Consider the following 14,049-nt stretch of genomic DNA (forward strand, 5'->3'; position numbering starts at 1 on the left):
ACACACTTGGAGACAGTACAGGTGGATGAAGTGCTCCCATCTGTTTCTGCTGGTTTGGCCACAGCTGGTCCCAGAGGATGTGGTCAGAACGCCTGACTCACCGAAAGTTGGATAAAAAGCAGGGAAGTTACAACACTGGTTCATCAAATCTACAATTCCGTTATGCAATGTATAATGACAATAAAATGCATTCAATTCAATTCAATTCATGGTGGATAGGATTTCGTTAAGGGATAAAGCAGCACCCGACATGAAAAAGCTTTTTGTGCAGAAAGCTTTCTGCCCCCTCCACCCCCCAGTCTTTGTATGGCTGAGTCTGAGTAGTAAGATCACTTTGAATCCCCCCCATTAATGATATGATCTGCTGTATCTGTCTTCTGCCGGTGGAGATCGATGAAGCTCAGAGCCCACTGCTCCTGTGGTACATACTGATACTCTAGATCTGATTAGCAGGCTTAAGCCCCTGCAAAGAGCCAATCACTGTGAATGCAAAGGAAATATCCCACACTCATCATCTCCTGGGTGAAAAAGGATCAATGTGAAGTATGTTCTTCACAATACAGTATGTCACAGCAAACAGCCAGAACTCAAACTTGTTCAGTAGACGCTGAATCTGCAGTAAGATGACATCTAAATATTTGATTGATCGATCAAGTACTGTCTAGTTCCAGCTCCTTGATTGTTATTTCCTGCCTGCTTCTCTTATGAGGCAAGTTCAACATCAGTCAAACATTAGTATGAACATTTTCTTCACCATTATTTATTTCATAAATATGAAGCCAAAAAGAAAAAGAATAAATCACGTGGGCATCAGTGCCCCCGTGATTCTGTAGCTTGCAGAGCCATCTTCAGCAGTGGAAACTTCAAGTAATAATCATTAATTAATAATCTTTATTTTTCAGTATATACCTTACGAAACACACCAAAATGATTCCTCTGCTCTTAACCCATCACTAGTAACACTAGGAGCAGGGGGCAGCCATTTTTCCAGCACCCAGGGAGCAGTGGGGGGTGAAGGACCTTGCTCAGGGGCCCACAGTGGTTCACCTGGGTGTTAGTAAGGCCCTGTCCCAATACTCCCCCTACCCCTACTTTTCAGCCCTACCCCTACATTTTGTGCGTTCCCGTGAGGGTAGTGGTGTCCCAATTCCTCTTTTCACCTAGGGGTAGTGAAGAAAACTAGTGTAGTGGCTATGAATCTGTCCCTACGGATCGAGGGTTTTCAGATGCTCACTAGGTGAACTAGGGCCAGAAAAACTTCCCAGAATGCTTTTCGTCGTCATTTGCGGACTGAATAAAAAAAAAAACATAGCGGACATTTCTTATTTTTTAGTGAATAAAATCAATATTTTGAGTTAGTTTCTGCATAAAAATGCGTTTTGATTACATTTCTAGCGAGAAATATATATTTTACTTTCATAATATTCACTCAGTGAATGTACATAATCACTCGTTTGCCCGTTGTTGCAAAGTCTTTTTCAAACCTCGCCAGAATAAAGGCTGATTTATGGTTCCGCGTTACACCAACGCAGAGCCTACGGCGTAGGTTACGCAGCGACGGGTGCCGTACACCGTACCCTATGCCGTAGGCTCTGCGTCGATTTAACACGGACCCATAAATCAGCTCCGGAGCCGGCAGGCAGAAATCCCGAAATCTTCGGAGCAAATTTCTTAACAGGTGTAGCTACAACTGTTAGATTTCATCTATTAAACCAACATTTATCTTCCTAAATGATTTAAGAAAGTAGGGGGTGTATTGGGATTGGCCCTAAGTAGTTGTTTCTCATATGACTTTATCAGTCTCTCATGTCACGGAGTATCTTTTTGGCCTATTCCTCTTTACAACATTGCTTCAGTTCTTCAAGGTTTTGGAGCTTTTGCTTATGTCTGATCTTGACTTTGATGAGGCCAGTCCCACCTTGTTTCCCCACCTTTCAGTCATTCTGGTGAGAACTTGCTGATGTGCTTTGGATTGTTTCCCTGTCGCATGTGGAAATTATTGCAGAAATGCACACCATGGTTTGTTGCAGTTGCTCAGCTTGGCACCACCTGCTCAGTAATAGTGAGAGGAAACACTTGGAGACAGTACAGGTGGATGAAGTGCTCCCATCTGTTTCTGCTGGTTTGGCCACAGCTGGTCCCAGAGGATGTGGTCAGAACGCCTGACTCACCAAAAGTTGGATAAAAAGCAGGGAAGTTACAACACTGGTTCATCAAATCTACAATTTCATTATGCAATGTATAATGACAATAAAATGCATTCAATTCAATTCAATTCATGGTGGATAGGATTTCGTTAAGGGATAAAGCAGCACCCGACGTACCCTACGCCGTAGGCGCTGCGTCGGTGTAATGCGGAACCATAAATCAGCCATAACACGTTAGCCGAGGCTAGCGCGTTAGCACGCCTGCTTCTGTTGTTATTTTTTAATCTTCTGGTTAGTCGCAGCAATTCATGGGTTTGCTTGATTTTATGCCCTGTTTTAGTAAAACTAGTTGTGGCAGGGTGGAGGAGCTGCAGCCACTCAGGTTGATTGGGGCACAGGTGGCCCCAATCAACCAATCCACCCTGCCTGGCTTGATAAGTCATGGCTGCACAGCAGAAAGGGGCTGCTGCTGCTGGGAGAAGGTTCTGCACGTGTGTCTTGGGTGTGTCTGGAGAAAATAAACGTTCCTGCACTGAAACCTGTGTCCTCTGTCCTGTCGGTCGGCCCCGTAGCACTCGCCGTGCTACACTGGCACCCAACGTGGGGCCCGACAGGATGGAGGCACTGGCACAGAAACTGGCAGACCTGGCGGCCCTGATCCGGAGCCAGGCGGAGCGGCAGACTGCAGCGCTGGAGACGCTGGCAGCGCAGCAGCCGGCAGGGTGGGGTCGCCCGCCTACTCTGCTCGCAGAGGACCGCCCCTTCACCTTCAGCTACCCGGACGTGCGGCGAGGGGTGCTGGACTGTCCAGGGCGGTCCTCGGAGGACGACTCCTTTTCCTTCACGTGCCCGTACGTGAGGCGAGTAGCGCGGGACCGTCTAGAGAGGCCCTCGGCGGTCCTGGAGGCGCTGGCCCTGGAGGAGGCTGTCCTGGAGGAGGCTGTCCTGGAGGAGGCTGTCCTGGAGGAGGCTGTCCTGGAGGAGGCTGTCCTGGAGGAGGCTGTCCTGGAGGAGGCTGTCCTGGAGGAGGCTGTCCTGGAGGAGATTGTCCTGGAGGAGATTGTCCTGGAGGAGATTGTCCTGGAGGAGATTGTCCTGGAGGAGATTGTCCTGGAGGAGGCTGTCCTGGAGGAGGCGGCGGACCTGGAGGAGGCGGCGGTCCTGGAGGAGGCGGCGATCGAGGAGGCGGCGATCGAGGAGGCGCCGATCGAGGAGGCGCCGATCCTGGAGGCGGAGACGTCGGTCGCCGGGGCGGTCCTGGACGTGCAAGCTCCAGAGGCGGACCAACGGCTGGAGCAGTGCTGCGTCGGGGAGGGGGTGGTCCTGGACGCGCCGCGGATGCCATCTGGCCCGAGGCCACCCTGGGCCCAGTCCCGAGAGCGGCGTTCTCGGCGGTCGGCCCGTCGCCGAGGACGACCTCCCGACCGGTCTCTGTGGTCGGCCCGTCGCCGAGGACGACCTCCCGACCGGTCTCTGTGGTCGGCCCGTCGCCGAGGGCGACCTCCCGACCGGCCTCGTCAGCCGGCCAAACCGGGAAGGCCCGGAGGCGCAGTCTGCGGTTCCTGGCTTCCTCTCCCGCTCCGAGGGGGGCGGGGGGGTGTTGGCTCGGCCGGATGGTCCCCGGCCTGAGGTTGGCGATGGGGGTGTGTGGCAGGGTGGAGGAGCTGCAGCCACTCAGGTTGATTGGGGCACAGGTGGCCCCAATCAACCAATCCACCCTGCCTGGCTTGATAAGTCATGGCTGCACAGCAGAAAGGGGCTGCTGCTGCTGGGAGAAGGTTCTGCACGTGTGTCTTGGGTGTGTCTGGAGAAAATAAACGTTCCTGCACTGAAACCTGTGTCCTCTGTCCTGTCGGTCGGCCCCGTAGCACTCGCCGTGCTACACTAGTAGTTCCAAAACATCCCAATTTCAACGAGTTTTAGTTGTTAAACGGATATTTGCATCTAAAACACCGGTATACTGAGGAGGTTTTGGTTGATTCAATGGCTGTAAGGTGCAAAACAACCCTAAACAACCTGCCGTGCAAGACAGTGGGCCTGTAATGATACAGGTCAAGTGCCTGTTCAGTCTCTTCCTACTCTCTTCCTCTCTTCGTAGTCTTGGATTTCAGTATTTGGGTCAAGGTTAGGGTCAACGTTTTTATTCGATGTACAGCAACAACTCTGAGAGCATTGCTTATGTCTCTCCCACTTGGCATTGTGTTAAAACACAACGCTAAAACATCTGCTTTGTTTAGAGGCCTGCACACCACCTGATGATCGGTTCATCAAGGGCTGATGATCAGCAGTTTACTCCGTCAGTCCCATGGAAGTAGTTAAAAGTTATTATTGCAATCTTTCTTTTTGGCTTCATTTTCATTAATAAATATTAACATTGTCAAAAAAGTTATACGTTGTTGTTCATCTGAGGTTTATTTGCCTAAAACTAAGACTCTCTATGCTGGGATGACATTTACATAAAATTAAAAAGGGATCAAAGAGGGAGTACGACCTGTCACACATCTGTTTAGGTTTGAGAGAATATAAACCATATAATATAAAACTCCTGTTGGTTAGATATCGACTTTAATATAACATGTTTATAACTATTTCCCAGATATTTCAGCTCTGTACGGGTGTAGCAGTTCCGATTATCTGTTATCGTCCGTCCTGTTTTTGTCCTTTAGCTGTGCTCTGCAGAACATGGTGGGAGAACAGGGATGCTGAAGGCAGCAGTGCTCCGTACTTCCGTCCTGTAAACCCTCACACCGCCTCAGTTTGTGTCGAGCCCTACTCTGTTGTATTGTTGAGCATATTGAAGGGCCCTGATCTGCTCTCACTCTCGTATCACGGCTTTCTGAGCCAGCTCTTGACTGGAAGCACCATCGTCAACATGTAAGATGATTGATTTTAGGGTATTTCTAATTATCAGCCCCTCTTTCACTTGTCTGGTGAGCATCAGGGCCATCATTCATTCAGTCTAGCCCCCCCCCCCCCACCCCCTATTATCAGGATGGGGCCATCTGCTTTTACCATGCTAGAGAAAGCCTCTCCATTAGTCTCCCCACCTTGTATTACATCCTCAAGGCCACACTGCTCTGTCTGTTCTCCTCAGCCTCATTTTATTTCCTCCAGTTTCCCTCCCTCTGGATTATCTGAACATAATCCTCATATATTTATTTATTTTTGCCGGAAACCGCGATCGTACCTGTGAGATGCTCTATGTGAGTCAGCCATTATAGCCCATTAAGGAGTTCAGCCAGAGCGACGGGGTTTAAGTGCACGGTTGGAGGTCACCTTTGTGGAGGCATGTGAGCGATCACATTTCTCCATCGACTATTCTCAGAAAAATCCCCTCATAACCTCCCGCTGTTATGCCATTAAGCAGAACCCCTTCATTTACCTTCATATGCTGGCTGTTCTGCTGCCATTTATTGTTTTCATGTGTGGGTGAATTGCTCATCTTGGTCCATTAAGCCACTCATTACACACTTAGCTCCACTTCATAGTCTTAACACAGCAGGCTTGTTGTTGTTATGTGTTATTCACTCCTGGCATATTATAAAAGGTGGCATTTTATATGTCCTAAGTGTTTTTTATGAAGTTATTTGCAGAGGTGTCAAGTAACAAAGTACAAATACTTCGTTACCTTACTTAAGTAGAAATTTTGGTTATCTATACTTCACTGGAGTAATTATTACGACTTTTTACTTTTACTCCTTACATTTTCACGCAATTATCTGTACTTTTTACTCCTTATATTTTAAAAACAGCCTTGTTACTCTATTTCCTTTCGGCCTTTAAAAAAAAACTATCCAGTTAAATTGCTCCATCCGGATAGAGTGAATTTGGTTGTGGTTGTTTCAGATGTTCTTGTCCAGTTTTGTTCTTACATCCGTTCCCTCAGATTCCTGCAACTAAACTTGGATGTACATTCCAATAAAGGTTAGGATAAATGATAAAATGCCTCTGAAGTTTGACTTTTTGCACCGTTACAATACTTATAGGCAACTATTCATCATATCTCCTGCTCTCTGAAACACATGTTAATGCTCAATAGTACACATATATGGTTCTTTAATATATTTGCATTATACTAAGATGCATTCATTTTCAATGGCTTTTGTCCTTAATGGGTTTTTTCCCCCTTACATTAATTTTACTTTTATACTTTAAGTAGTTTTGAAACCAGTACTTTTATACTTTTACTTGGGTAAAAAACTTGAGTTGATACTTCAACTTCTACAGGAGTATATTTAAACTCTAGTATCTATACTTCTACCTGAGTAATGAATGTGAATACTTTTGACACCTCTGGTTATTTGAAGCGATTGTTTTACTGCTGATATCGTTTTTGTTCTTGTTCTAATTGTATTTTTTTAGTTGGACCTGAGTAGCGTGAACAGTTTTCCACGGTCTGAATGTTGGCCGTTGTGCTTCTCTTTCCAGGAATAAAGGAGTTGGAGTTATTTGAATGCCTGCTTAGTTTTAAATGACTGGCGCAAAAAAGAAAGTCCACCTCCCCCCATACCTGGCATTATATGGTTTTTCCCTTCCCCGACTTCCTCCTCTGCTCCGCCCTTTCCCTGACCGGAGGTAGCACATCCGGCACAACGTACCTGTTACACTGCGGTGTAATCTGGATGATCAATGGTGGACAAAAAGAGGGAGGCATTGCTCCACTCTGCAGTAACCCAATCTGATGCCTCCTCCTTTTTCATCCACTGGAGAGGGCTTGCTCATGCTGCAACACAGCACGACCCCCTGCCTCAGCACTTTCCTCTCTCTCTCTGTCTCTCTGTCCCTGTGTGTGTGTGTGTGTGTTTTTGTGTTTATATGTGCCAATAAGAGAGTCGGTGAGTGCGCATGCATGTATCTTGGCAAAAGCCTGAATAATTGAGGGCGCAGTGGAAGGAGTGAAAGCGCTGCCGGACGGGACGGTGTGTGTAGGAGTGTGTGGAGATGGGCGAGAGGAATACAGTGAAGCAGCAGCCTGGCTACGATGGGCTCTGCAACTACGCCCAAAAAATCACCTCCTGCTTCGGACTGGATGGTAAGATTGGGGAAAGAAAGATGAAAAAGGTGGTGGTGGTGGAGAGGGGGAGGGAGTTTTGGTTCAGGGCAGATCAGAGCGGAGAAAGAGCAGAAGCTCCACATTGATGTTTGGGATGTATTTTTTACAATATGTTGATTTATTCCCTTGTTTCTCAGTGTGCAGGGACAGGGAGAGCAGCCTTGTTTTCTGCGCATGTTTGTGTTGATCTGTGAGTGTGTAGGTAGTCGTGGATGACAGTTGGAGGGTACTGCCTCATTGCAGCAGAGTGCTGTGTCCTCAGCTGCTCTCAGGTGCATGTGTGGGAGTCAGGCTGCATGTCCTCCTGCCGCCACATCACTCTCACACTCCTTCTGCTCGTTTTCTGACACAAGGCATGAAGGTTTGGTTGTTAGAGAAGTTAGAGTTAGAGAATCACAGCACCAATGTTATATAAAACCAATAAAAACATAGTTAACCCAGATAGCCTAACGCCAGCTCCCTGCTAGCCCGTGCATCCTCTCAGACAAAGAAAGAAGTCATTAAAATTGAATCACAGGCCAAGCCATGCATGTGCGGACTAAATGGGTATTTGTGCCTCGTATCTGTCAGTCATGTGGTTTCTATCGTGCGTGTGTGTTTCTTCTGCTGGAAATAGAAGATAAGTGTGATTAGCCTTATCAGTTTGACAAACATTCAATGTCAGGAGGGGTTTCTGGTTTATTTCAGCTGGTTAAAAATGCAGGATTGCCACAGCAACGTTTTCTTTTTAGTTTTTTTAGTTTTTTAACCAAACTACAAAATCCTCCTTGACCTAGTTTAAAACATATCAGAGGGTTGACTCGTTTTGTTTTTAGTATTGTTTAGACTTGGTTTTAACTCACACTCGGACAAATCATCGAATCAAAGTTGACCTCTAACACAAGTCACATTTCCAAGGAAAGTCTTTGCATATTTGGCTCCGGAGACGGCGCTTGTGAAAATCAGATAACCCTCTGGAAGTCTTCGCAGAAACAATTTCCCCCCCTCATATTAGTCGACGCGAAGATTAAAAACTCAGAACATGCCTTCTTACTGAGTTACACGGACTAAAATCCTATTTGTGTTCCCTGTCATTTCACCGGATGATGGCCTGCTATTTAGCCGGTATTTGGACTTGGAGACTGATGTCGTTGCTGATTCTGATGATGACTGTAGGTCTGTGCATTTTTCGGCTGCTGGAATAACCTTGCTGCTCGGTGACCTCTGCGAGGACTGGTCCGCTTCCAGAGCGCCTTGGATCAGTTTCAATGCCGTAAACTGATTCATTTGCTCTCAGATGAATTCTCACCGAAATGATCACGTTGATAATCTAAAATCCCGGGAAAAGGAGGTGTTTTTGTTTACTTTTTCAGAAGTTTCATTTGAATCCCATGTTTCACTCACTATCTAAGACAGTGGTCCTCAACCTTTTTTCAGTGATGTACCCCCTGTGAAATATTTTTTCAGCCAAGTACCCCCTAACCAGCTCAAAGCACTTTTGATTGTAAAAAAAAAGACCTAAAACAGAGCACTGTGCCATCAGTAACTGATTTATTAAACATAAAAATATTGCTGCTACGCTTCAACCACGACTCCATCGTTGGTCCAAGTGATTGACAGGTGAAGCCAGGTGGCATTTGACAGGTTAGGTGGAGCCATCCTGGTGTGGGGGATACTCTGCGGTTTTAGGATAATAAGTTGAATAGCCTACTCCTGAAGATAAAATTCATTTTATGAATTTAGAGTCATATTTTCCTCAATTATTTATGAAATATTTATTTTTAAAGGATTTTTACATGCTACTTTTTAAACGTATGTATATTTTACAACAGGGGTATTCAACTAGATTCGGCCGGGGGCCACATCTGCAAAAGGACTGTATGGAGAGGGCCGCACAATTTGAAAATGTGGGGGTTTTCAAAATGTATTTTGCACTCAAAGACGAAGACTTATGTAAATATAATACATTTGTATTATACATTTGAATATATCTAGTTTACATATGAATTATGTATTAATTGTCTCCAGATTTAGTAATTGTGAATGTTAAATATAATATTCAGATAAAGAAATATTATTTTGAATGCAAGTTCATTTTGAAACCATGCATTGTGCAAACTTAATGAAATTGATATTGACCTACTTTTAATAAAACACGCCATAATGACAAAGCACCACTTTCCACCAAGATTTCCTTATTTGAATATTATATTAAGCATTGAGCACAACCATTTTAGTCCATAGTAGCCAGTTATAAAAATATTATTAAAAAAAAAAAAAAACTATAATTTTTTTTTTCAACAAACATCCCCTTTTTTGAAATATGACCAGGGGCCACCTAAAAGCTCCTGGCGGGCCTGTTTTACAATCTCACGTACCCCCTGTAGTGCCTTCACGTACCCCCAGGGGTACGCGTACCTCCATTTGAGAACCACTGGTCTAAAATCATGGGAAAAGGAGGTGTTTTTTGTTAACTTTTTCAGAAGTTACATTTGAATCCCATATTTCACTGACCATCTAAAAGACCGGGATGTGAGGAATGAGGTGCTGAGTCTCCCACGGTACTCTTTAACGTAACCTTATGTTGGCCATCCTAACCCCACCCAGAAGATAATCGGGCTCAACGTCAGCCCTAAGCTGCTTAAGGCAAAGGGCTGGTTGGGCTGAAGACACTCATAGTGTAAGCTTCTTCCTCAGAGTTTCACTCTGCTTCACCTGCAGCAGAGTGCTTAGTTATCCACTGCCTGATGTTTGGCATCTCCACATCAAGGTGGGCATCAGGGCTACGCTTGGTGGATCTGTGAGGTGGCAGGTGGAGGGATCCTAACAAGAGGACTTTCAACCGTAAACTGATATTTCCATTTAATAGTGAGCTGTTATGACTTTTACCCATCGGGCTCCTTGGTTTGCTCTCTGTGCTTTTGTGATCGGCCCTCGTTTTCCTGGTTCCTGGTGACTGGAAGCAGAGAGATGCTGGGGTGAGTCTGAACCCGACGCTGGCCGAGTCCTACCTGCAGTGTTGTGGGACCGTTGAAGGAGAACAGGGCAGCATGCCCACTCTGCCCAACATCAACAGCCTGGGCCGGCTGTGCAGCTCCAGCCGCAGCCACGGCGTCAGCCGCGCCCACAGCGTCAACCGCGTCCGCGTCAAGCGCAAGAGCTCCGTCAAGCGTATGTCCATCATCGAGGATGGGCACGTGGCCGAGGTCCTGTACCTCATCCCCAAGCAGTACATGGAGATGCTGCCATTCCTCAACCCCAATGACTATTACCTGAGTGAGAGGCTGAATGATGTCGCCACAGGTAGGACAAAACAACCAACAAAATGTAACCTGTTTTTTATTTTGCTCATCTCTAAGCATCCTAGCTGTGGCTGTAACTACATCACCACTTTAATGTCCATTACATAATCAGTATGCAACAAAAACTGTAGTACCGTATTTTCCGCACTATAAGGCGCACCGCATTATAAGGCGCACTAAATATTAGTGATGCACCGATTGTTCAGTAACCTAAATTGTTCGGCCGAAAATGGCAAAAAAACACTTTCGGTGTTCGGTGGAATAAGTGAGGAAAAAAAACGAACAATTAATAACGGCGTTGTAATATAAGGAAATAGACTGGCCGCTCCGTCCCGTAACGTTGAGCACTACATAAATCGTTGGCCAACCAAAAACTAACCCCATAAGAATTTTACCTAACATTCACCAGGAGGTGGAACCAAAACAACATAATGCTGGGAAATTAAAAAATGTTCATTTTTTTATGTTCAATAAATATTTTCTACCTTGTAATTTTGTAAAATATTTTTTTCTTTGAAAAGCATGCCTAAATCAAATGTATTTGATTTATGCAATGGTGAAAAAATTGGCAATATAAATGAAAAACTGCTGAAGAACCATGTTCGGTATTATTTGGTATTCGGCCAAGTGTTTATTATTATTTTCGGTTTTGGTTTCGGCCACAAATTTTCATTTCGGTGCATCACTACTAAATATATGGTAAAATACCGTACTATAGTGGCTGGGGTTGAGTTACGTATCTACCTGATGGAGCTGCGCTACAGGGAATGCTACAAAATCCTACAGCAAATGCAAAAAAAAAAAAACAAGAAGAAAAGTACCGTATGTCAAACTTTATTAACAAAATAAAAAACAGCTTTCATCCGTCTCGTCAAAGTCGCCATTATGCGAGTCAGCGTCGCTGCTGTTGTCTTGAACGTCTGTGACGATTCCTGACGTTTTTAGCGCCGTTACTTCGGCGACACCAACTACATTACCCACAATCCCCCTGACTACAGTAACAGCAATTACCATAATGATCATATATAAGGCGCACTGCATTATAAGGCGCACTGCCGGTTTTTGAGAAAATTAAAGGCTTTTAGGTGCGCCTTATGGTGCGGAAAATATGGTATTTTTTACTTCTGACTGCTTTGAATTGGAACCACATAAAATGTATTCTTTCATTTATCGTTTTCCTGTTTTGCAGATGTTTGTAGACACGTTTAGTACCACGGTTGCTCTGCTTTGATCCCGTCTGTTAGTGGCTGTCAGAAAGTGGATTGATAAATGACTAGTCAGCCTTCCCTTTGTTATAATCAGATGACACCGAGGGGACGCACCTCTGGAGGCTTTTGACTTGTGTGTCTGTGCGAGAGCGTCTATGCCTCAGTTACGCAACGATTACTCCTCAACTCCAAAAAAAGGTTACTCAGAAAATGTCAGAAAAGTCAGGAAATTAATTACCACCCTCTCAATGGTTATGCAATTGCAGGGAAAAAGACCTGCAGCATTTTGCCAAGTAAACAACAGGGTGGCTTACATCAGGGATTACAACATGGGCAAAAAGACAAATCTTATCTCCAATCTGACTGGCCAGATTTTAACGCTTTCTCTGTCTGCGTGCCAGAAACAGCTGTAAAAGCATCATTACTTGGCTCTCACATGTGTGTAAGTAACGCAAACATGGACAGCCCTGCTCGGTTAATGAGTTGAAGCTTGATTTGGACCAGCGGTCCAGGTCTGAGGCAGGTTTGGACCGCAGGCCGAGTGTGGATCAACGTTCATAGTGGCTCTCATCTAAAATCTGGCAGCAGTCTATAATGACTCAGAATTCCTAAAGGAAACAATAGGCGTGATTTTCAGCAGCGGCGTCCCTCCAAAAACCCTTTGTTCTCCATCTGTGCATCTCAAAAGTGTCTGATTGTGTTTGAATATGACTGAACCTGATCCCGCTACCCGATTATTATAACCCAGAGGTCAAACACAGAGGTTTGATGATACCTCAAAGAAACATAAAAATAACCCGCACTTTAAGCGGGCTGTGGGCGGAGAATGGGGTTTTTATGTTCGGAAATGGTGAAACGCTCAAAGAAGAATGTCATTCGGTTGTTATGAAACCATAACTGTGTATTCCCAGTATAGCTGCGGAGCAGAAATAAGTAAGCAGGATGGGTGAGATACGCTTTGAAGAATGCAACCTGGCTGCACACTCGCTGTTTAAAAGGTCCTCGCTGTTTTTTAACACAGAAAAAAGCTGGGGAAGTGCTCGCCTTCTCCCAGTGACAGAGTTGGCTCGACAGTCCTGAAGAGTTGACTTCATCCAAGTTATTAATGGACGCTCAGACATGGATCACCCATAGGTGAGCCTAATACAGTAGATGCCTTTCATCCATGGATAACAGGCTTTGCTACTCTTAGTGATCTTTGTATGGGAATGAAAGTCCTGCAGCTCAGACGGAGATTATTGAAAGAGTCATTTTTAATAGTAGTCTCATCATAGTACACAGAGAAACAGGATATTTGTGTGTTGCAGTTGGTTGTGTTACATAAAAACCCTAATGTGCAGAAGTTTTAACCAGCCAGAAGATTAATCACCCCTTCTCCACACACCTCCCAGTCTTTAGAATAATAAAGGGTGGAGTTGCTGAGAAGTTTCTGCTAAGTATTTTTCCCGTTCGCCTGCCTGGCGCTCCTCCAGTACCCAGCGAGGAGAAAACGCCCTGTGGAAACCAGAGGCTGTGGATGGGGATCCAGAAGGTGGCACAGTTTCCACTAGCCTGGATTCATGCATACTGCATGAATAATGGGATGCCTGCATCAGCAATTACAGAGACAGTGCTGCCGAAACGCTCTTCCTCCTCCTCTGTCAACCGGAGAGCTGTTTGCTGCTGCTGGGTGGATCATGGCTGACTTTCTCATGAAGTCATTTCTTCTTCAGTGCTCCACTAACACTGGGTTATTTCTTTTTTTTGTATAGATGTCTTTATTGAGGGCATTAAAAAAAAAGAAATAAGATTTACAATAACAATATAATTATCAATATTTTCCCCTCTTTTTTTAAATTTTCATAACATTAATTAAACCAAAATAAATAAATAATAATAATAATAATAATAATAATAATAATAATAATAATAATAATAATAATAATAATAATAATAATAATAATAATAATAATAAAAAGTAAATAAAAATTAAAAAACAACAGCACACCCTCTCCCCTTCCCTCTCTCATATGGTCAATAGATTACATCATTCAAAATCATTTAACATATGTCTTTCAATACTAGAACAAAAATGAATAATAAATTAAATAATCAAGTCCTGTGTAAACACATTCATTAATATAGTCGACAATTCAGATCATTAGTCCATTAAAAGCAAAAAATCCAAAAAAGGTCCCCAAATAAGGTCAAAGTCTCTAGTTTTTTTTCTAACGGAATACAATATTTTTTCTGGAGTACTATATGATCCAAGTTCATTGATCCACTGTTTGGGTGCTGGGGGGTTTTCTGATTTCCAGTTTTTTAAAATACAATTTTTTGCCGCGGTGCCTGCAAGCAGAATGAAATACTTTTTATGATAA

At 44.4% G+C, this 14,049-nt stretch overlaps 1 protein-coding gene across 17 annotated transcripts in view; it reads left to right on the forward strand.

The window, feature by feature from the left end:
• Positions 1–14,049, forward strand: part of ablim1a (actin binding LIM protein 1a) — a 78,735-nt gene that overhangs the window by 1,214 nt on the left and 63,472 nt on the right. For 7 of the 17 annotated variants that reach the window (XM_061746130.1, XM_061746116.1, XM_061746119.1 and 4 more), the window contains exon 1: positions 9,866–10,482. The exons of 1 other annotated variant lie outside the window; for it this stretch is intronic. In XM_061746130.1, the coding sequence (XP_061602114.1) occupies positions 10,230–10,482 (253 nt within the window). In that variant the 5' untranslated portion in view covers positions 9,866–10,229. Of the gene's footprint in view, positions 1–6,868; positions 7,180–9,864; positions 10,483–14,049 lie in introns of those variants that run through there. 9 more of the 17 variants (XM_061746110.1, XM_061746111.1, XM_061746113.1 and 6 more) reach the window with 5 other exon arrangements.

The sequence above is a fragment of the Cololabis saira genome, chromosome 17 (genome assembly GCF_033807715.1).
Source record: "Cololabis saira isolate AMF1-May2022 chromosome 17, fColSai1.1, whole genome shotgun sequence".
In the NCBI taxonomy this organism is placed as follows: Eukaryota; Metazoa; Chordata; class Actinopteri; order Beloniformes; family Belonidae; genus Cololabis; species Cololabis saira.